General features: G+C 33.5%; 2 protein-coding genes across 7 annotated transcripts in view; one reads left to right on the top strand and one right to left on the bottom strand.

Moving 5' to 3' along the window:
• Nucleotides 1–9772, bottom strand: part of Cadps (calcium-dependent secretion activator 1) — a 31325-nt gene extending 21553 nt beyond the window's left edge. For 3 of the 6 annotated variants that reach the window (XM_067354782.1, XM_067354798.1, XM_012372608.2), the window contains exon 1: nucleotides 4599–4957. The gene's annotated coding sequence lies outside the window, so the exon portion shown is untranslated. Of the gene's footprint in view, nucleotides 1–4598; nucleotides 4958–7731; nucleotides 8180–9650 lie in introns of those variants that run through there. The other 3 variants (XM_067354790.1, XM_067354784.1, XM_067354787.1) reach the window with 3 other exon arrangements.
• On the top strand, nucleotides 9691–17576 carry LOC105675448 (beta-1,3-galactosyltransferase 5-like). The gene is made up of 2 exons (XM_012372623.2): nucleotides 9691–10517; nucleotides 10887–17576. The coding sequence occupies exons 1-2, from the start codon at nucleotides 10385–10387 to the stop codon at nucleotides 12011–12013; spliced, it is 1260 nt and encodes a 419-aa protein (XP_012228046.1). The 5' UTR covers nucleotides 9691–10384; the 3' UTR covers nucleotides 12014–17576.
• Nucleotides 17577–23722: the final 6146 nt, after the last annotated feature.

The following is a 23722-nucleotide window of genomic DNA, read 5'->3' as shown; positions in this document are numbered from 1 at the left end:
TATGTATAGAAAGAATTGTTTCTTTCAAATAACTATTTATTTCCAACTTCGTATATTCTGGCTCTTTCAAGAGCGTTTTCCATAACATTTCGCAGAATATCTGTTTTTAGTCCTCTTATTTCTGCTCGGATATTATTCTTTAGCTTCTGAATAGCCTTTGAGTTGTTGACATAGACTTTTTTGCTTCAAATAACTCCGAAAGAAATAATCGGAATCCGGTGATGGCTGATCAAACACTGAATTTCAATAAAAATAAAATTAACGAAATTATTAATAAAATTCTATGGTTTTAGTTTGTTACTTAATTGTGTATTTTTTAATGATTAATTTGCGAGGGTTTCTCTATAAATCTATAAAAGGAAAAGAACATAAGTGTTTTAAACTCCTTTGTGACGTTTATGCCATCCCGTATTATAATTTAGCAAACGATATCTTTAGTTTGAACATAGATAAGCACTTATATATAATGTTTGATAACGATAAAATAAGAATAAAGAACATATGATCAGATTGGGTTAAACATGGCAACGATCGAAAGCAAATTGTGTAATACGATGAGCGGAGTTTATCAAGTTAAGATACTAATCCCGCATGTAAGCGCAACGCGGTCAAATGAGGGTATAGATATCAATATAAACGATTAACTTATTGGATTACATAAACGTGTCTCACGGGGAAAAGTTTCAAAATAGAACCATGAAAGAAGAAAAAAGAAGAGATTTGGAGCATAGTTGCACCGTAGTCGCAACATAAATATTCCTCTAAACTTACATTCAATCGCTAATTAAAGCTGTGTATATATGTGTCTGTTTCAATATTTGGTTTTGGTAATTATAGTGGAGTAATATTGGAGTAACATATTTTCTAAATGAATTTAGAAGCGGATTTGCATTGCTCGAATTACAATTTAGGATTTTATATTGCAAAATTTCTCTTGTGTTATCTTGAACAGATAATTAGAGATATTGATTAAAGATATTTCATCAAGTATTTGATTTACACTAACTTTAAAAAAATGTCGCATTTATCTCAAATATTTTGTTATTATTTAAAGTCAACTCTTGCTCGGTATTTAAAAATGTCATGTTAATAAAATTTCTAAGCATATGCTAATGCTTTCGGTTCGATATTAACGCGCTCCTTTATCTACGCGTATTAAATATAGTTTTTATTGATCCATTTATTATCTCAATGCATGTTACTTTCATTAATCCCATTTCCATGACAATTTTCACAAACGTTGAGTCTTTTAATCTCTTAGTCTTTTTATCTCTTTGCAACGCGATTTTTCATATATTTTTTATAAAAAGTAAATATAACTTTTTTTCATATATTAATATTTAGAACGGAAACGCGAAAGTGAAACTAGAAAGAAAAGACAGAAAATTATTTTAAGCACGCAAAAATATAAGATGGAACGATTACTTCCAGAATGGCATCGCACCTTTTCCTGTCCCTTTTATATAATCGGATTCTTTGTTGATTGAAGTTAGGATAGGGTAAGAAGGTTAAAGTTAAATCCGGCTGTAAAACCCACCGCGATATTATTTTTATCTTTTATGAGAACGCGCTTTTTATCAAGATTAACCGGTATAATACTACTTATTGAACCATGCAAAAGAATAAACATATTGATTTTTGCTTAGCTCTCTTGCACAATTTATTGCGTCATGTTAGATTATGTTAAATATTTCAACGCATTCCAGAATGCAGAAGTGTCGAGCGATAATTTGTATTTTCTCGCATAGAAAATTATTTTTTCTCTATCATGCTTGCAGAATGTCTCAACTAAAGAAGCTCAGACAAAAAGTTTGAGTGTATTGTATGTTAGAACAGTTTGAACAGTTTGACTTTGGATAATTCGAAAGTAATTCGATAGGTCGATCTGTGATATCAAGATTTAAACAATTTAGACATTAAAGAATATTAGAGCAAAAATAGCATTTGCATTACAAAAAAATAAATAAGCTTTTTATTTTTGTCTAAATTTATATAGATTTCCAGATTTTTGAGCGTGAAATTAAAAAATTTAATTTTTTTATATTAACAGTCGAGGATTTAGAGCCAAAGCCGGTTGTTAATTGCTTATTAATCTTCTTTACTGTTACGTATACGTTTCGTTATCTAATATTAAAAAATTAAAACTGTTTGAATATATTTTTAGCTTGAAAAATTCAAACTATTTGATGTTCAATTTCAAGAATTGTGTAAGTTGTTAGATTAAAATTTTCAAACACTAATCTTAAGATAGTAAAAATTATGAAATAATAATTGCTGAGGCATTACTGAAGTAAACGATCGATAATGTAAGCAATTTATTTCAATCATCTTATTCAAAGTCTCAATGTTGATGTTCCTACAAATTCCTTGCTTCGACTGATTTTTAAACAATTTTTATCAATTGTAAGAGTAACATATTTTTAAAATTTACTTTGCCACTCTTTCAGAATACCAAAATATTCTGCAATACGAAAAGAATTATAAATAAATATTAGTCGACATATAAATTTAATTTCAATTGAATTATGCTCTGTGAATTTGTACCACAGTAAATGTCAAAGAAAAGACGATTTTGACGTTTTCTGTCCGTCGAGACACGAAGGTGCTATACATCTGGTATGATCGATAAGTCGTTTTGTGAGCAGCGTGAATGGTGATGCCATCGCTGATGCACCATTCACGAAGTATGGCGCAGAAAAATCTCATTTTACTTGGAAGAACACAAATTGATTTTACAACAAAATAGCCGTACACGTTTAGTTTTTACAATATAGATGTATATAATGTTGTGCAAAGGAAAACACATTATTCACAATTTGATCGATGAGATTTTCCAATAGCAAATAAAAAAATATCAAGAAATAGAAGAAACGATTTATTGCTAACAATTTATAAAATTTTTATTTGATTATCTGCTCGAGATGTAAAGCTGCACTACACAGCATGTCTGAACAACTAAAAAAATTAATCATATTTTTCAGACATATTATATATATAATATTTGATAAGGTTAATACTAGCGAAAAATGATCGATAACATGATTCATACGTATTCGTATAATTTCAAAATAGCTACCAAATTTATATACAGCAAATATGATATATTTGAGTTTATGTATTAAGCTTTAATTACAGACCGTTTAACAAATCTAAAATCAAGTTGGCCAAATATAATTTTATTCATTGCGATTCTATAAAATAACTAGCATTTCGAAAAATTAAAATTCTAAAAAACAAAGTCAACTTAAAAATTCTTCAGTTTCTGGAACAGTTTCCACTTTTAATTAATTGAAAATAATTAGTGCTTTAAACGTACTTTTAATAATTAAAAATTTTTAATTAAAATCAATCAAGAGATCTTACGTTAAAAATAAAATCGGAAATTCTGAATACTTTATATTCACATTTAATTTGGTTAGAAGGAAAATTGCCATCCTGACTAGAAATTATCGCCGTTATCAAAGATTATTAAAAAGTTTTATATTGTCTCAGTATTAATTCATTGAACTTTAATTGTAATAACTATTATTTCTAAATTTCGTATGTTTGAACAATAATCTTCTTGGCAGTTGCAATGTATTGCAGTAATTGATGTATTAGCACGTTATCGTTTTCATCAGCACGCAAAAAAAAAACTTACGTGCCATGGAATCTTTCTTATGCACGCATTTCCGTAATTCCGAATGTAATTCCGTCATTCGATTGGTTTTCGTGTTTATCGGATACCTATATCTCTACTGTAACGTTTCCGTTCATCCTCGACATTCAAGGCGACACGTAAAAAAATCGATAACCGCCTCGATTTACTATGACACACCACTGCGACGTCCGTCCTTCCTCGCTCGCCGATGCGGTATCTGACTTTCTCGACCAAATCGCCATTCGAAACTGGCTCACTGAAGCTTCATGACTAGCAAAACTAATTAGTAGACCCCAGCTAGTGTAATAAGTCTAGGACTAAAATACCGATTGATATGAATTAATTTGATTATCAATTTTAGCCGATCATCCAAGAACTATCTCCAATTTGCGAATAGTTAGTAGATTAATCAATAAAGACTATAAATTAATGTAAATTAATGAATAGATCGCCACAACTATTAATTATTAAATCATCGATTCTCCGAGCCACAGTTAATTAGCGTGGATTCATTATCAAAAGCTTGTCACAATCCGACGACGATCCGACGCATCTCCATGCAACACCGACATATCTTGATTATCGCGTTCGCAGAGAGAAGAAGAGACGTGAACCGCTGGAGAGACAAAAATGAGAATCGCGAAGCTGACGCACAGCGGTGCGAACTCATGGCCGACCGAGAAGCTTCCGCGCGAACGAGTTTTCCTCGCGGCGTGTTATTGATCTAGCAGCGTCGAACGCGGCTTCGAGGCGAGACTCGCCGTTGCCCCACGCATACTCGAGGATGTACGTTTCGTGTTGGCTGGGTGTGTCGTTATGCTTTGCCCATTGCTGTCACTGGACTTGGTGCGGCAGCTTTTTCCCGGTGGCCTTCCATCGAGCGAGCATAAGTTCACTCCAGAGAGAGAGAAAGTGCACGTCTTGCCGTAAAAGCGAGTATTTTTCTATACGAACTGACCTTTTATCAACCGGTGCGTAATCACGACTCCTTGATTTGTCGAAAATCCATTCTGCTGCGAGTGTGTCTGAAGAAGGAAAGAAAGCGTTGCCGCTGCGGCGGTACGATCCGTCTGATCAGTTACGCACCGTATTCACTTGAAGGGTAGTTCGAACGGCGCTCGACAGCGAAACGAACGTTGGTTGCTCGGGATGAACTGACGCGAGAAGCCGGTGGAGAGGAGAGTGCAAGGAAAGAGAAGGGAGGAGTGACAGGGAGTGGGAAACGAGAAAAAGATAGCGAGTGAGCGAGGGTGAGAAAGAGAGAGAAGGAGAGGAGGAGAAGAGGAGAGGAAGAGAGAGGAAAAGGAAGGAAGAGAGAAAGAGAGAGAGGCCGGAAAGCACTCAAAAGAACGAGAAGAGGAATCGTCTGCGAGGGTGGAAACGACGGACGAACAGATCCCTTCGTGATCTGCAAGCTAGCATATTCGAACTGCGACCATTCTGTCGACTGCTGTTCCGCTGTGAAAAGAGGGAAATAGAAGAAGAAAGGATGAAAAAAGAGAATGATGTCGGTAAAGTCATGATGAAAAAAAATAGAGAGAAAGAGAGAAGGGTATAGAAGTTAAAAAAAACACAAACATGTAAATTAACGAGAGAGGAAAGAAGATGGATAAAAAGCAAGGAGAAAAAAGAAAAAGAAAAAAGATAGAGAAAATTAAAAAAATAAAAGAAAAAAAAGATATAGTAAATTAGCAAGAGAAATCGAGGAAACGGGGATACAAGGATGAAGAAATTGGAAAACTGTCGAAGTAAAAGCCGCAGCAATAATCAATCGGCCTAACCAAGAATGAAATAGAGAGAAATATCTACAGCAATCAACCAATTCTTGGAGAAAAAAGATTTTATGTTAATAATTTTACAAGAGCTACAAAAACCATTACTGCGGTTACAAATAGATCGACGAATATTATATGTGACGAATATTTATTTCATTTCAGAAGAAAAATTGTAGAAAGCACAAATAGAAGGGAACATAGAAAATGCATAAAGAAGAATGAAAAAAGAGGAATTGAATAAACAAAAACAGGAATGTCGAAAGAATCAATAACAGTATACTGTCATAAAGAAAGAAAGATGAAGGAAAAGGTCCATTACCTTTTGTAATAGAAAATAGTTAAATATAAGCTGCGAACGGTTCTGGGAACCGTAAATCTCATTAAATATTTAAAAAAGCACTTGAGATTCAAAATATAAAAAAACACGAGATAAAATGAGGAAAAGAGATGCTTTTCTAGAAGTGAAAAATCAAAGAGAAGTGATACTTGAATACTTCAAGTCAAAGAATCTCGTCATAATAAGAAACTCCCGAATAAGACATAAAGAACATATGCAAAATAAAACAAGAAAACAGAACCAGAGAGCCGAAGAGAGAGAGAGAGAGAGAGAGAGAAAACTATAAAGAAAATTAATCTCATAATTAACATTAATACAATAAAAATAAAATATTAAAGAAGAATAAAAGAGGGCGTTCCAGAAACAAAATAAAAATTTGAATCAAAACAAATAGTAGTTGGTTACATCGACTAAAGATGCAATTTAAAACTTTTTATCGAAAAAAGTTAATAGGGAAGATAGTAAAGAGCAAGCAATATCGAAGAGAAGTTGGAGACATGAAGGGTGAAGGATGAAAAAGATGCATAAAATGCAAAATGGAATAAGGAGGAAAAATAAAAAAGTAGGATATGAAATAAGGAAAGAAGAGGATAGGCTCGCTCGGTGAAGTGAAGGAATAGCGCTTCAAGACGCAGAGCGAGGGCAAATCATTAGGGGTGGAAGTGGGAAGGGTTGAGGGAAGGGAATAAGGAGAAGGTGCGCACGCGAAGTGGCACTGGGCCATCGATCGACTGCGCGCGATGCCATCGCCGCAGCCGCCAACGCCGCCGCTGTCGTCGTAGCAGCTGATTATCTCATACACACAAGTTCACAATAGCAACTTCTAGTTGTTTTTTTGTGCGCGCACGCGTTTAAATATAAGAAAATAATAGAACAACGCAGAGATTGCGGAAATAAAAAAAAAGCGATAGAATCAGCAAAAGAAATCGATAATTAACGCTATAGAAAATGTTTGTCAGCAAATTTCCGCTCGTTCGTTATCCGCCGAAAGTCCGACGCACCGGAAAATGAACGCAAATAAGATTTTATGCGAAAGTTGAAGCGATGAGACTGGACTTCTCGTAACAGCGATTTTTTGGTTTAAGTGGATCAATCATGAATTGAAAAATTGCGTAAACATACTCTAACTCATATTGTATTGACATTATATTAACTACTCACCTAACCGACAGCAAATCTAATCACTTCTTCAAATTCTTCTTCTTATAAATGATAATTTTGTATATTATTTTCATATATAATTAATGTATTATTTCCAATTGAAAAACATATCAGAATTAAACATTTAAATCGCGTTTATTCTTACCATTTCGCGTGACGCGATATCAAAGAAATATACGTTACACACATCGATCGCTTTGTCCTTATTCATGTACGAGTGCATTGACGTTACGGGAAATCCGGCACATATTGATCTTGTATGAAAAAGCCGAGGGCCACTACAGCCACAAAACTAATAAAAAAGTTTTAGCAATTTTTAGTCCTACGTAAATTTGCATAATAATAAATTTAACTATTTCACAATAATGCAAGAATTACTATTAATTACTGCTTTAATTTTTGTCTTGTGTCCTTGATAATAATAGATGATAGTTTATTCTTCGTTATTTCTAGCATGAAGTATCCGGTATCATTTAGGAATGAGATAAATTGGGGTTGTCCCAGCAAAGTGACCTTACAGCAACCCTTATCTAATTTCAATCGTCAACGAGGAAAACAAACATTGCCTTCCAATATCACATAACCGCGTTTTTCTTCCAAAATTAATATAACGTAAGCCGTTATTTGCAAAAGATAAGAAAATGACGAAATATTTAGCGATGCCGCCAAACCAACGATGAATTAACTTCTATCTTGCACAATAAGTAGTTACTAGCTGCTTATAATCATACTATGCGAATGTTGTCGAGCATTAAAAATATTAAATTCTTGTGCGTTGTTTGTGAAACTTTTCACGTGGTACTTATAGTTAAAATTACCTCAAAAAATCAAACAACAAGGACAATCAGCTTGACCGTTTGTTCCTCGCCAGCAGCAACAATTTCAGATGTCAGCAGTTTTTGATTACAGCACTCAATGCAGTAGTATCCATCTAATATTGACATTAATGGCCGCAGGTCGATCGTATCTACAGGATGGAAATTTGATTTTATTAATAGACAGGACGATCGATGATGTGTGATTTTAACGAATTTACGAATTCACCGCCATTTTACACTGAACAAACTGTAAATTAAACGATCAAGAAATACAGTAGCAATAGTACTTATAAACAACCATTAAATACAAGATCAGTGCTGTTTTAAGCTATATTAATTGCAACAAGAAAATATTGTAGTGTCCTTTCCTATTTCCGATCGATCGATAAATACTCCCAACAAATGACAAGCGTGTAATGAAATAAAGTAATATGACATAAGATTATTAAAAATCTTCATTTCTCCTTTCGTCAGCGGAACATGCCGGAAACTTGCGCTTTTATGCTGCACCTTAGCGCAAAATTTTTCCTACTTTTATCTACATCTATCGATCAATTCCTTTGGCTTAGTAATAATTAGATAAAAAGATATTTTTTTATTACATTTTTGATATTTGTAAATTGCAATAAATTATATTTAAAAACTTGAAACTACAAACATATTTCTACGTCCGAAACTAAACGAGTTTAGTGCATGCATTGCTATTTTGCTCGTGCAGCGTGCACGGTACGGCTTGAAGTAATTTACGTGGCAATTTTACAAAGTATCTACACATCGGTTACCATGTATCTGTATAATCTATATATTAGCGTTTTATTAATAATTCAAGGTTGTAGGGAAAATCATCTCCTAGAAAAGTCACTGCTTTGTCTTGCGGGAGTAAGCAAAGGGCATGTTTACTCTTATATTATGGCACAACAAGTTTCTAAAAGATCTACCGTAATTTTTCCAACAAGTATCTTTATAATATGTTTTATTTGCGATATATTACGATTTTTCGTAATATCTAATAGAATAGGTTCTTGGTATCTGCAAGCAAAAGTTGCTCAATTCAGTATAAAAGTTATTAAATGACATAATAGATATTTAATTAAATAAGGCCAACTATGTAGAACTTAATATACCTTACATTCTGCACTACAGTATATACCTAACATCACACATGATATTATCTAACTAATTCACATAGAAAATAATTTTCCATGTAATTCCGAAAATAGTTTTAGCATTGTTTTATTCAAGTTTGATAAACTTTCGCATTCTGTTGTTAAATCACGATTCTAAAATGCTATCAAACTTCTTCGGATAATTAAGCTTTATTCGTCTCGATTATTTTACATCACGGTTATTAATCTTTTTATCGTCAATTTAAATTGTTATTTATCAAGCCAGCATAATTTTTAAACAAAACAAAGTTGTACCTGATTATTTTTCAAAAAATATATTTTTTACTTCTTTTATTTTTATCTATTTTAATAATAAAGGCACTATTAAATTATCGATCAGTTGTTCCTTTATATATATGAACAGTTCTTTTTAAGTGACATAAGTTCACTTTTTTCTTGTTTCGAGATATCCCAGATAGCACAAAACATCCTGAAAACATCCCGGATATCCTCAGGATGTCCTGAGACAATTCTCAGGACATCGGGATATCCTTAAGATATCCCCAGGATGTTTTATGCCATGTAAGATTTAATATTTTGCATTTTAACCTATTTAAAAATATTGTTAAACGTTAATAAACTTGTTTTATGCTTTAAAGATCCTAACATAAACAACTTTATTATGTAACCATATTTACAAACTTTTTCTATATAAAACAATTAAAAAAAAAAACAATTTAAACATTTTTAAAATTAAAAATAATTTTTCTAATAACTATACCGAATGTAAATGAGCTTCAGAAAATGGCGTACCGTTACTTTCGCGCGTTTTATGCAGTAATCCTGTCCATGTCCTGTCCACCAAATAATTCTCAGCCACTATGCAACGCAGATCTTACTTCTACTGAACGTATCCATTTTTTCTGGTAGCAGTGCGCATAGTGTCATCTGACAATGGTGGATGTAACTAAAAGATGTGCGCCGTCGATAAAAAGAAACAGACGTGAATGTGTGGGCCTTGGTGGGTATGCAGTGGGTGCGTTAGCGACATCAAAATGCATTGGTCATGTTGAGGCTGCAGCAGGAGAAGCGTGCGGTAGATTCCCTTCTCAGGTTGCTAACAGTGTGCGAGGACGTGTATAAGCGAACGTAGTAGTTGCCTCGACGACGTATGATGTGACGCGTGAAAGTGGCGAGTACGCTTTTCGGTTGTAGAAAGCGGAACAGAGTGATCCTGGCAGCACACCCGTATCATACTCACCTGCGATTCTCCGGAGCAGAGGAACGAGTGAATGACGGACAGACGAGTGGCGACGAGTGCGGTCTTGCATACAGTATGGAAATAATCTGTTAAACGACGGTATGCTACAGTGCTTCGATCCATGGTGGAGTCCTCGACGGAGCGATGACGGCCGTCAGGTCGCCCACCGCACAATAATTGTATAGAGTGTATACGATGAATACACATAATAATACAGTCTCCGCTGATTGAGCGCGTTGAGAAAAGAAGAGCGCGAGAGTGAGAGTGACTAGAGCAAACATCCGTCATGTTCCATTATTTGCATCTCAGGAGTCGATTTCTGCAGACCCTGATCTTCGCGTTGATCGGCCTTACTTTCTATGCATACTACCGTACCACTATGTATGATGTTCATCAGTATAGCTTACCAAGAAATGCCAGTAAGTATATCTTTAATACTAGAAATGATTCTCTTACATAAGCTCTTATTGCATTAACATAATTGATCTTAAATAATTATTAAATTCAGTGATCATGGAAATTAATGAAAGATTCTGGTATGGTGATTGAATGCAAATTAAAAATGTTTTCGATTTTTTTTTTACTATTATCAAGAAATAAAACAAGAGTGTTGTTGTAACATTTATTTAAGACACTCCAAATAATTGTAGAAGTTTATAGTTTTGTCTGTATTTGCTTTTATACATATAATGATACAAAATATATATGTATACTTTGTCACTGTTTGAACATTTTTAATATTTTAATTGTTAACGATACAAAATTGATTAAATAAATAAAAATTTCAGGTTACTCTGTGTATCAGGATGGTCTCCATGTGCATACAAATCTCAGCGTGGAGACGCGAATGACAACAGCGGTGTCGAAAAATTCCAGTTCAGACAACACACTTCTGAATAGCCCGTACCCAGCGCACAATGTAAGCAATAACTTCTCGACCTTTATCACGACGCTGTCGACATTTTCTAGCGCGCAATCCTCATCTTTATTGTCTTCCGCTAACATAGTAGACAATTCGAAACAAACCGCGAACGAAAAGTTGCAAACGGCAAAAATTGCCAACATGACTAAACCGAAACCGATTGCAATCCGAAACGATTCGGCGCGCGCCATATACGAGGCTGGGCACATGGTGTCGATTCCTGAACGTTGCCCGAACTTCGGTAAAGACATGAATCTGGTGGTGATCGTCATGTCCGCGCCAACGCATTTCGATGCACGAACAGCGATCCGGCAAACCTGGGGGCATTTCGGTCAGCGCAGTGATATGAGCGTGCTCTTCATGCTCGGCACCACTCTCGACACCAAAGTGGAATCAATTCTGCGCAAGGAACAACACATGTACAACGATGTAATACGTGGCCGCTTCCTCGACTCGTACTCGAATCTCACGCTCAAAACCATCTCGACGTTGGAATGGGTAGACACTTACTGCTCCAGAGTTAAGTACCTGCTGAAGACGGATGACGATATGTTTATCAATGTGCCACGACTGCTGGCCTTTGTGAACAAACATGCGAGGGACCGTAACGTGATATTTGGCCGATTAGCCAGGAAGTGGAAACCGATACGGAATCGGAAAAGCAAATACTATGTATCGCAAGTGCAGTTCCAACAGCCGGTCTTTCCGGACTTCACAACCGGGCCGGCGTACTTACTGTCGAGCGACACGGTGAGCCGTCTGTACGACGCTGCTCTGAATCAAACGTACCTGAAGCTCGAAGACGTGTTTACCACAGGCATCGTCGCGCACAAACTTGGCATCAAACGCTCGCACGCCAACGAGTTTCTGAATAAACGGATACAGTACACACCCTGCAACATCCAACGCGGCATCAGTATACACATGGTGAAATACAGTGAGCAGTTCGATCTGTGGAAGAAACTGCTTGACGGTAAGAGTAAATGCAAATGATAACTATTGAAGCCGAAGATGACGAAGGTCTTACGCTTGACCCCGGTGAATCAAATGGTACGATTGGTACCGCCCTAATGTGATTTGTATGATCAGTTAAACGCTAACTAGCTGAGACAAAATCAACCACTGTTTCACATACGTACGGTGGCCTCACATACGTAGCAACTCACGCATGCACACCTACATTCGGTTTAATGTAGATAATACTCAATAATACTCAATAATACTCGATAATATGCATGAAGAATACGATCAAAAATTGTTGTTGCGCGAAGCATCTCGCCGCTTAAATTTTTACACATTGCACCAATCATTTTGCGATGCAAACCTTTCTCACATGAGATTGAATAAAAATAACAATTTTTATTTTGAAAGAATTTATTGAAGGAATTTTTAGTTCATATATTTTTTATAACTTTTTAAATAATATTATAACTTTTTCGATTTTTTGGCTTTTTCACGATATGTTGCTCAACTATTCTCTCATAGATATGACTCATTTTTGTTGCACGTTTAGCGGCGGACATGTACATCTAATTTACATTTTGTATTTATACAGATCGCATTCCACGAAATGCAATGTATAAAATGTATATACGAAACGGAATCGGATTGCCGCTAGTATTAAGTGCGAAAAGAATACGAACGAATATTTTTAATGGCGTAATGTAGGCTGTTAGCAGCAAGGTTCCTAAAGATTTTTTTTGTGTAATCGGCAATCGTTACACATATAGATATGCACATAGTGATCTGCGATATAATCAGTTTCAAAATAATATTTAACGTAAATAATTACGTAACAATATCTATCTAATGTATGATGTATTAAATATTAAGCGCACTTTTTCCCAATTAAAAGAATCGAAATAATTTTTTCTTTGAGAAAAAATATAAATGATAGGCGATTTTTTTTTTAAATCGAGATTTCATGACGATATTTATTAAGGACTTTTAATGCATTCCTATAGTATTGGTGGATTTTACTTTTAAGAGGATGCTGGAGTGCCTGACGAACTCCGACGCGAAAGCGCCATCATTTCGATGGAACTAAAAATTAGAGTGATATTATCGGCATAAGTCATAATCTAATAGCGTTTTCGATTATACAGGATTTGAACGACCCAGGGTTGATCAATCACTATTTTACTATAAATGCAAGTCTTTCATTGGTGGAGAGGTTGCAATGACGTCATTAACCAACCCTGGGTCGTTCAAATCCTGTATAATCGAAAACGCTATAAGTATGAATGTATTGTGTATGCGTATGTGTGGTGCGTGTATATATTCGCATATTATTGTATAGCGCCTCTCTGATATTATCCTGGAACTAATCTTCTGTTATTTTTCATCTGTTATACCGATATTGGACGCACACGTATGTAAAAATAGTCGGACAAGAATATTTTTTACATTAGACTTTTCAGCCCAATTTTAATGGTTCCATAACATTTTATTATGCAGTGCGCAATTCGCGCTGCTCTTATTCGGTGTATTAAAATCGTTAAACTTTTATAAAAAGCTAAAATTGATAGCTCTAAAAGACATGTTATTCTAAGAGTACGTCAATAAAAATTAATGTTATAAATAACTTTATTTTTCCGAATTTTTTCGACCAACGCGAATTCCCTTTTTGTGTGCTCTTTAATTCTGCAAAAGGATTTTTAATTCTATGCAGACAGAAAAAAGCTGTATTTGTTAGAAAAAAGTCAGGAAAAATACAGCATTCATGTGGTAAAACAGAACTCCAGCATCCTCTTAATAGTCAATTATTAAGAAACCTTACTTTCAAAGAAACAAAAAAATCTAGTTTGTTGAAAAAACTCATTTTTAATAACTTGAATTTTTTTCTTCACACTTATTGTCAGATATAGGTGGGATAATTAAAATATTTATATAGACAAGACAACAGGAAATGGTATGAATCATATAATCATATATTTCCGTGCGTACCTGCTCGTTGCGAAAAAGTTTAGTCACAAAGAATTGTAATATTGACGTGACACATATTGCATTAATCGAACGCAATAACCAACGCGCAAAATAAATGTGTCACGATGAATGGAGTGCTCTAAGCGACTTCTTTCCTTCCCCGAATATTATCTAGTCATCGCCTAGATAATATACTGCGCGATAATGCGGCCGAATTGTACGCTCGATATCCACTACGCTTTTGCATGTATATTTAACGCCTCCGTGTTATCGCACTTTTTTTTTATATCCTGCGGAAGTATCATATTATATTTCCGTTTTTGGTGCCATACATCTGAAGCACGATTACAGAGACTCTAAGGCACGATGAAATGTAAAAATAATGTCAGAACCAAACGGATTAATTAAGGTTTCTAGGTAAATAGGAGAATATGACATTTTCCAATAATAAGATAAATAGTTGTTATTCTTTAACAATTTTTCATGATTATTACATAAATAATCATTTGAATTTTATTACTGCTAAATATGAATACTTATAAAATGTAAATAAAAATCACTTAATATTTTCATATATTTTTGTAGCATTTTTATTAATATCAATTGTAATATTATTAGATAATTATTGTATTTATTTACAATTTTATTATTTTATTATCTGTCAATCGTATTTATTTTTATATTTTATTGCGTCTGGAATCTTGCACATTGTGTTTCTAGCACGTTTTATTCTAGGTTTTCAGAAAACGTATTACATCTGAATTATTATTGTAATCGCTTTTATTTTATAACAGTTTTTAATGTTCTAAAATTTTATAGAAATCAATCAAAACAGTAAAAGAGCAAAATGACAAAATAAATTAAGCGCATCTATTTTTTCTTGTTCTATTTTCTTTTCGTCCGATTATATTACATATATTTAGCATTAAAATTATAACAAAATTAGTTCCACTTTTATTAAATAAACGAAAGATAGTGTATTTTTTGTTATTTCAACATCATGAGAATATGCGTTTAAAAAATCACGCGCATATCATTGTCGTTTAATGAATCTCAAAGATCAGGCCAAGGCTTCTCCGTTCATTGCAACTATGCCACATGTAATACTCCAATTGTATCCTTGGCATATTTTTGTGCTGACATATTGAGATGCGAACGAAGTAAAAGAGATTTTTATTACATTATAATCGCAATTCTCTCTCTCTCTCTCTCTCTCTTTATATCAATTAAAATATCTTATTATTTCATTCCGATTACAAAACGATGTTAGGCGTAATCTTCTATATAATTCTATGAAGAGAAAACGGCGAAACTTGTTTAATAGAAAGATATTTAATACAATCCATACACAGTATTTTCTTGAAAAGTCACATTTTCATAAAAATTAATCTCACAAGAAATATAAAAAATAATAAAACTAATAATTAAGAATATTTTCGAACAGAATAAAGATGATTAGGTATTCGATATGAATCATAAGCAGTTATGCTAAAAAGATAAGTTTGCTCATGCAAAATGTATGTTTAACCAATTTCAAAGAAACGTAGATAGTTTCTCGAATTGACATATATTTGATACTTCAACTACGACGCGAGATTTTCATCGCGAAACAAATTACATATCAACAGTATTAACGTTTTTCAACAAAAAATTCAAGTTAGAATGCTTTAGTTGCAGTTCCTTCACGATAGTGTACGTACTTATAATTGTTTTAAGTTCACAATATTATATTATATACATACGTGTATAAATATATATATATATATTCTCTCTCACAATAGGTACATTGCACAATCATTGCATTGCTGAAAATAACAATTGTCATATTCGTAACGCGTAATCGTGCAGATAATAATTTATTTCCATTCCTTTTTCTTTACTTGATTAGCTAGGAACCCCATCATTCATATATGAATGAGAAATTTGAATATAAAAAGGATATAGTTGCATTGGAACATTGCTGGAACAAGTGCATTGAGCTTAAAGGAGATATATATTGAAACTATATTGAAAAATAAAAATAAATACGAGTCCAAAAAATCGAGATTATCCGAAAACTTTTCTTCATTTACGTCACGTAATTCTTCATGCTTAACACAATTTTTATTTTTTATATATACATATTACGTTTTCACATGTAAAGATTAGAAAATAAGTAAACTTTTCGCAAATAATGCAATGGTTTAGTGCAATCCGATTAGTAATGAACGTATCAATTATTAATATCTCTTTTTATTAACAATTTTATTTAAAAATTTTTAATTAAAAATTTTTTTTATTTATAAAGTTAAATAATAAAGACACATATATGTAGAAAATATATTTATGTAATACGAAACATCACATTTGTAAATCTGAAGATTTCAGCGAATGAATATTCAATCGACTATGATTTTATTGCAAAATATACCGTGACGCCATTCGCATAAGACATTCGACGCATAATAAGACATAAAAGTCAATGTAATTAATGTTTGTGTTGAGAAATGAATTGTAAAGTGAATGAATGAATTTAATGCGTATAAATATATATGAGTTAATTGCGATATGTAAGTTTTATAATACATCGAATAAAATTTCAAATTAACACATTCATTGCCATGACGATTATCGATGACCGACAAAGCGTAATTATTGAACATAATTAATATGTCCATAATATACGCAATTACTTACACTTGCACGAGCATGACTAAATTTAATAATAGTAAAAAAGCAATATATTAGCGAACAAATTAATACTTTTATCTATTAAAATTATATAAATAATTATTCTTCTTGGATATGAAATAATCTTGAATATAAATAATATGAATAAATAAACAGAAAATCTGCTAAAATACGTTTGGCGGCGAATGTGTTAATTATTTAATATTGTATCGGCGTGATACCATTTTATTTTTATTAATATTTCATTAAAATGAAAATATTTATAATTTGAATATAATGTCTTTATTTTATACAAAAAGAAATACAAAATTTAAAACATCTTAAATTACTTTAAAAAGTGTGATGGTGTTTTACAAATGTTTTAGAAAGTACTTCTAAACGTTTTAGGATATTTCGTAAAGAACAAAATTGTGTTTAAATTAAATTAAGGATTGTAATCATTTTTGGTAGTATTTTGAAACTGAAAGATACATATTTTATTCATATCTCATTTGTGAGACTGACATTTATTACGTAAATTCTATTATTCTATTCTTTATCCGTATCATAAAATTGTGTGGCGTTTTAAACTGCGAAGTTAGAAAAAAAAGACGATTAAAGATGTATCTACAATATCTACAATATCATACATATTTCTTGTAACAACAACGTTGTAAGTCGTGTGTCCAGCGATTTGACTTTTTTATACGATTTCATCATCTTTAGTAATCAATAAATGTATTATAAGCATTTAGCGCAAATGGTATAAAAAATCAAATCGCTTAGAGGAAGCTCAACGGACAACATGGCCTGAACAATTTCCACTGTTTTTAGCTTATACTATTTTAACGTTAACGTTTTAGAATGACGCGCGTTTTAGAACATTAAATGTATTTTTTATTTCGATATTTATATCACACTACACTCAGATCTGACAAGTGCTCAACTGATATGATTGAAAAATATAAATTTTTTGCTTACATATGCTTCTTGTTATTTAAATAATTCTACCTCGCCTGCCGCAAGAAAGATTGATTTAACGCAGTTTTATTTTAATATTTTATTGAAATAAAAATTGTTTTAATTTTAATACTTCTTGTCTTAGTTATTTTATATAATATTTTCATATATGCATGTCTTTATCCAAAAAGTTTTGGCTTTAATTTTAATAATAGATAAGCTACAGATCATTTTTCAGCTTTTTTTGTGTGAATTTTTACTGATAAAAAATAAAAATAAACATTATATTATGTATATATATATGTATAGACAGAGTAATACATGAGGCATTTTTTTTAGGCAATTATTATTTATTTATCACTGCCCGACTGGTCTTGAGCATTATGCACATGGGAGGACACTGCCGAATTTTACGCGGCCAGGTTTTGTCTCATAGGTTGTGTTCCGAAATTCACTGCCAGTACTGAAAATCTATAGTTTACGTTATGTATATTGTAGATTTTCAGTACTGGCAGTGAATTTCGGAACGCAGCCATAGAAACATTAATCCGCTTGATGGCGCATAAATCGACCCGCATTCATTTGTATTTCCGAAAAAAAATTTTTTTAAATTTTAAAAAGTAAACTATTTTAAACGTAATACATTATTATATATAAGTCAGAAATTAAATAACGAGTAACTAAATAAGGATTTAAAAATAAATAAAATAAATAAAGAAGTATTTTCAAGCTTCAAATCGCTATTTTGAAATCTGATTGCCTAAATTTGTATGAATTTTAATTATTTTATCGCGACTTCACAAAAACTGTAAATAATTGTAAAAAACTCCTTTTTTGAAAGTTGTACAGAATTGATACTACAAATTATAGAAAGCGCAATGATAGATAGTCTTGAAAAGTCAATACTATGGGCGGTATTCATAGTCCGTTCTTATATTCAAGATCGTCTTAAGCACGAACTTATATTCGCTCTCTTTGTCAGACACAATCTATGTGTGACGAAGAGAGCGAATATAAGTCCGTGCTTAAGACAATCTTAAATATAAGAACGGACTATGAATACCGGCCTATGTACTGTAAAGTTTTTAATGGTGACTTTTATGTCATGCGTATTTGGTCAGAAGATGGCGTACTCTGTAGGCTGAATATGTAATGATTGAATGATTCCTGATTGGTTATAAATTCAAGCTATTTATATTTGTGTGTGAGCGCGCATTTCAATTGTATTAAGATGTTGGTTTAAGCTGCGAAATGCGTTACCAAGGAAATATGTAAACAGAGGGATTGAGGCGAAGATCTGTTACTAAGCGGTCGTCTTGTTTCGGGAGACGCGCGACCATTCGGACGCTTTTCTGATTTGTAATCGTGATACGGTCTTCTCGAAGTTTCTATGTGTTATCGCGTACCCCATTAAACGAGATCTAGTAATAAAATCATCGTATCATAGTGCGAGATATTATTTATGGTGTATTAAATAACTTTACTAATAATAAAGTTTATAAAAGTTCGTTTTCATACGTGAGTGCTATCGATATATTCCAATTTCCCCTCTTATGAATTCCTGACTAATCGATATCTAATTCAATTAAACTAGATATCTTACAGTAATTATTCTTCAGAAGTGGGATATATTCAAATAATCGGTCCGCGAGAATACAGTTTTCGCGTGTGTGCGCTCTTTTTTCGTGTGTCGGTGAACTTTTTTCGGAGCAGTGCGTTTTTAGACTTTCAACGGTTACGCTTTTTCTGCTCGTTTCGTGTTACAGTGAAACACAAACTTTTGCGATTAGCGGTCACGCTGTGTTTTGATCAGTAACTTTCAGCGTAGTGCATCATATAGAAAATCGCTATGGATCGTAAACATTTAGAATCGATGACGCTCGAAGGACTTCGGAGCGAGATCGTTAAACATGGACTACATCCTGCAAATACAAAGAAAAAATGCATCGAAATTTTGCTGGATTTTTCTGAAAATTTTGGATTGCAAGGATTTCAAGGTCCCGATCTTCCTTTGTCAGGTGTTACACCTTTGGATTCGGCTAGCAACGAGGTGGTAACAACTCATTGCGAGAAAACAAATGCCAAAATAACAGAAGGTTGCCAAGGAGCATCATCAGATTCGTCTCTTTCACAATTGTGTTTATTATTCCAAGAACAATTGCGAGTTCAACAGGATTTTATGAAACAACAATTGGATCGTCAACAGCAAGAAATGCATCAATTAATTGCTTCATTGACTCTTAAAAACAGTGGTGCTAATCAATTTCCAGACATTTCAAATCAAGTGCATCATTCGGTGTCGCGTGCGGCGTCGCCGGTGCAAGAGATTCGAATTGACGCTCCTGATTCGTCGCGTCGCTCTGCTCTTTCGTCAGCTTTGCCAGCTCAAGCAGTGCAATTACTTTCTTCGCAAATTCCAAATTTTGGTGGTTCAGAAGATGAGGACGTAAACATTTGGGTGCGAAGAGTTGAACGTGCTTCGAGAATACATGGAGTTTCATCTGAAATTACGTATTTGGCTGCGACGAGCAAGCTTGTGAAATCAGCGCGCCGATGGTTTGATTTGTGTCCAGATTCAGTGTTAGAATCTTGGTCAGAATTTAAACGTGCCCTTCTTCGAAGATTTGAAAGAAAGGTTTTGCTGCAAGTAATAATGCAAAAAGTAGAAGCCCGAAAATGGATATTTTCAAAGGAATCATTTCAAGATTACGCCACTGATAAATTGGTATTAATGCAAAGTTTGAATTTGTCGGACAGTGACGCAATTCAATATTTAATCACTGGAATTACAAGTCGTTCTTTGCGCGGAGTTGCTTCTTCCTTAGAAGCTGATACTGTGGATATTTTTTGCAAAAAATGCATAAAATTACAGTGACTTACAGTGATTTGCAAAGAAAATCTCCTCTGGTTTCGCGTAAGTCAGAAAAGATTAAAGACAGTAGTGCTTCATCTGTTAAATCGGATTCAAAAGCTCATAAAGATGAGAATTTAAAAGACATTTTCTGCGTGTATTGCCGTACTCGTGGTCATGTAAAGGACAATTGCTTTAAGCTTAAAAGAAAGGAGCAGCAGAAGACAACGAATTCCCCTCTCACCAATCCTGTTGCTGCCGTGGACTCTTCAGAAAGTACATCAGAGTCTGTTGCTGCTGTAAGAGAAGCTCTTCCTCGAAGGTTGGATACGAAGGATTCAATTCTTAAGGTCGTTGCTTTGAATAATATTTCTTGTACTTTGTCTGCTTTACTTGACACCGGTAGTCCCGTTTCTTTTATCTCATTTTCCATATTTAAAAAGTTTTTTGGTGAATCGAATATTGTAATGAATAAACCGTTAATTTCTTATCAGTCGGTTTCTGGAAATCCAATTCCTATTCTCGGGTCTATTTCGACTTTGATTAATTTAGAGTCTCTTCCAAGTTTCAATGGAAAAATAGATTTACTTGTTTTTGAAAAAGATACACATTTTGCGGATTTAATAATTGGTCGAGATTTTATTGAAAAGAATGAAATATCAGTCTATTATCATCCATCTAATAATTTTGCAGATGATAGATTAAAAATATTTAATGAGGTTGCTTCGGCTGATGTATTGGAAGATGCATCGTTAACTGAAGACACATTGTTCTCGGAACTTAAAACTGACTTTGGTACAGAAGTAGACCAGAAAGTCATTAGTCTAATTAAAGAAATTAAGAATACAACTGTTTCTCTTGCGAGCGATGACTATTTTGTTAAAGTTAACTTAAAAGATGAATCGACATATGCTTACGCGCCGCGACGTTTTGCTTGGTCGGAGCGTTTACAGATTCGTCAAATTATTGACGATCTTTTAAAACGTAATATTATTAAAATAAGTACGTCTCCATACTGTGCGCGTGTCGTTCCTGTTCGCAAGAAGAATGGAACTTTGCGTTTATGTGTAGATTTACGTCCTTTGAATGATCGAGTTGTTAAGCAAAAATTTCCTTTTCCGCTTATTGAAGATTGTCTGGCCAGGCTTTCTGATAAATCGGTTTTCACATTGTTAGATCTCAAGGATGGTTTTCATCAAATAAAAATCCATCCGGAGCACACAAAATTCTTTTCTTTTGCCACTCCGGACGGGCAATATGAATATAATCGAATGCCGTTTGGTTACTGTGAATCTCCCGCGGAATTTCAGCGAAGAATTGTTCATATTTTACAGCCTCTTATACGTGACGATAAAGTAATTGTATATATTGATGATATATTGATTCCGACTTCATCGGTTAATGAGAATTTGTTAATTTTGCATAAGGTTCTTTTACTTTTTAAGAAATATTCGTTTGAGCTTAATTATAAAAAATGTTTATTTCTCAAAAATACAATTGAGTATCTTGGTTATATTGTGTCTGCTTCTGGCATAACTTTAAGTTCGCGTCATACGGAAGCGATTCATAATTTTCCAGAACCAACAAAATTAGTTGAACTTCAACGATTTCTTGGTCTTACAAATTATTTTCGAAAATTTATAGAGAATTATGCTCTCATAGCCAGACCCTTACATAGTTTAACGCGTAAAACGGTTAAATTCCATTTTGATGCTGCATGTCGTCAAGCTTTCAAATCTCTTAAATGCGCATTGACTTCTTATCCGGTTTTGCGTCTTTATAACCCGTTGGCTGAAACGCAACTACATACGGATGCAAGTTCGATTGCTTTAGCGGCAATTCTCATGCAAAAGCAAGAAGGGGGTTTGTGGGCTCCGGTGGCTTTTTTCAGTCAGACGACTAATAATGCTGAATCTCGTTACCACAGTTTCGAGCTTGAAATGTTAGCAGTGGTAAAAGCTATCGAGAGATTTCACATATATTTATATGGAATTCAATTTACGGTTATTACGGATTGTCATGCGATTGTGTATGCTTTAAATAAAGCGCATTTAAATCCACGTATTTCTCGATGGACTTTGAGATTACAAGCGTACCACTTTACGGTTTCTCATCGACCTGGAGTTAAAATGGCTCATGTGGACGCTCTAAGTAGAGTAGTTTCTTTAATTTCATCTCTACCTATGGAACGTGAACTTGAATATCGACAATTAAGTGATTCGCATATTAAATCAATTGCTGAGGATCTTGAACATACAGATCATGAAAAATTTGAATTGATAAACGGTTTAGTTTTCAGAAAGGGGCCAGACAAATCTCGATTTTATGTACCAGAATCAATGATTCAAAATGTAATACGTGTGTATCATGATGATATGTCTCATTGTGGCATGGAAAAAACTTTCCAAGGTATTACTGAGAATTACTGGTTTCCTTCGTTGCGTAAACGCGTTCGAAATCATATTGATAATTGTATTGTTTGTCTTTTGGCAAATACGGCGCCAAACTCTCGTGAAGGTGAGATGCAAATCACAGAAAGTTCCTCCACTCCATTTGAAATAATTCATATGGATCATTTTGGTCCTTTAAATAAATCTGAGCAGGGTTTTAAACATATATTTTTGGTAGTCGATGCTTTTACCAGATTTACATGGTTATTTCCCGTTATGTCTACAAGTTCAAAAGAACTTATTAAACATTTGGTCAATTTATTTCAGATTTTTGGAAATCCAAAATTAATTATTTCAGATCGTGGAACTGCTTTCACTTCACTTGAGTTTGAATCTTTCATTAAAGAAAGAAAAATCAAACATCGCTTGATTGCTGTCGCTGCCCCTTGGGCAAATGGTTTAGTAGAAAGAGTTAACCGTTTTTTGAAATCTTCTTTACAAAAGTTAATTGATGATTTGCAAGATTGGCATGCATGTCTTGGCTCAGTCCAATATGTAATCAATAACACTTTTCATTCTTCATTAAAGACGTCTCCGTCAAAGCTTCTTCTGGGTTATGATCAGAAGAATCATGCTGATGCAGATTTAGTTGATTTTTTGAAAGAAATTTCAAGGACAGAATTGGATTTTTGTTCAGAAAGAGAGACAAATCGTCAAGTTGCTTTAGAAGCCATTGAAAAAATTAAAAATTATAATAAAATATACTATGATAAACATCATACAAAACCATCTCAATATAAAGAAGGGGAATATGTGCTTATAAGAGATACTTTTGTTAAACCAGGTGAAAATAAAAAATTTAAGCCTAAGTATAAAGGTCCTTATCAAGTGGCTAAAGTTTTAAATAATAATAGATATGTCATTACT

Source organism: Linepithema humile, chromosome 1 (genome assembly GCF_040581485.1).
Source record: "Linepithema humile isolate Giens D197 chromosome 1, Lhum_UNIL_v1.0, whole genome shotgun sequence".
Lineage (NCBI taxonomy): Eukaryota > Metazoa > Arthropoda > Insecta > Hymenoptera > Formicidae > Linepithema > Linepithema humile.
The sequence above is the reverse complement of the archived record's forward strand: the minus strand, read 5'-3'. Positions and strand labels throughout refer to the sequence as shown.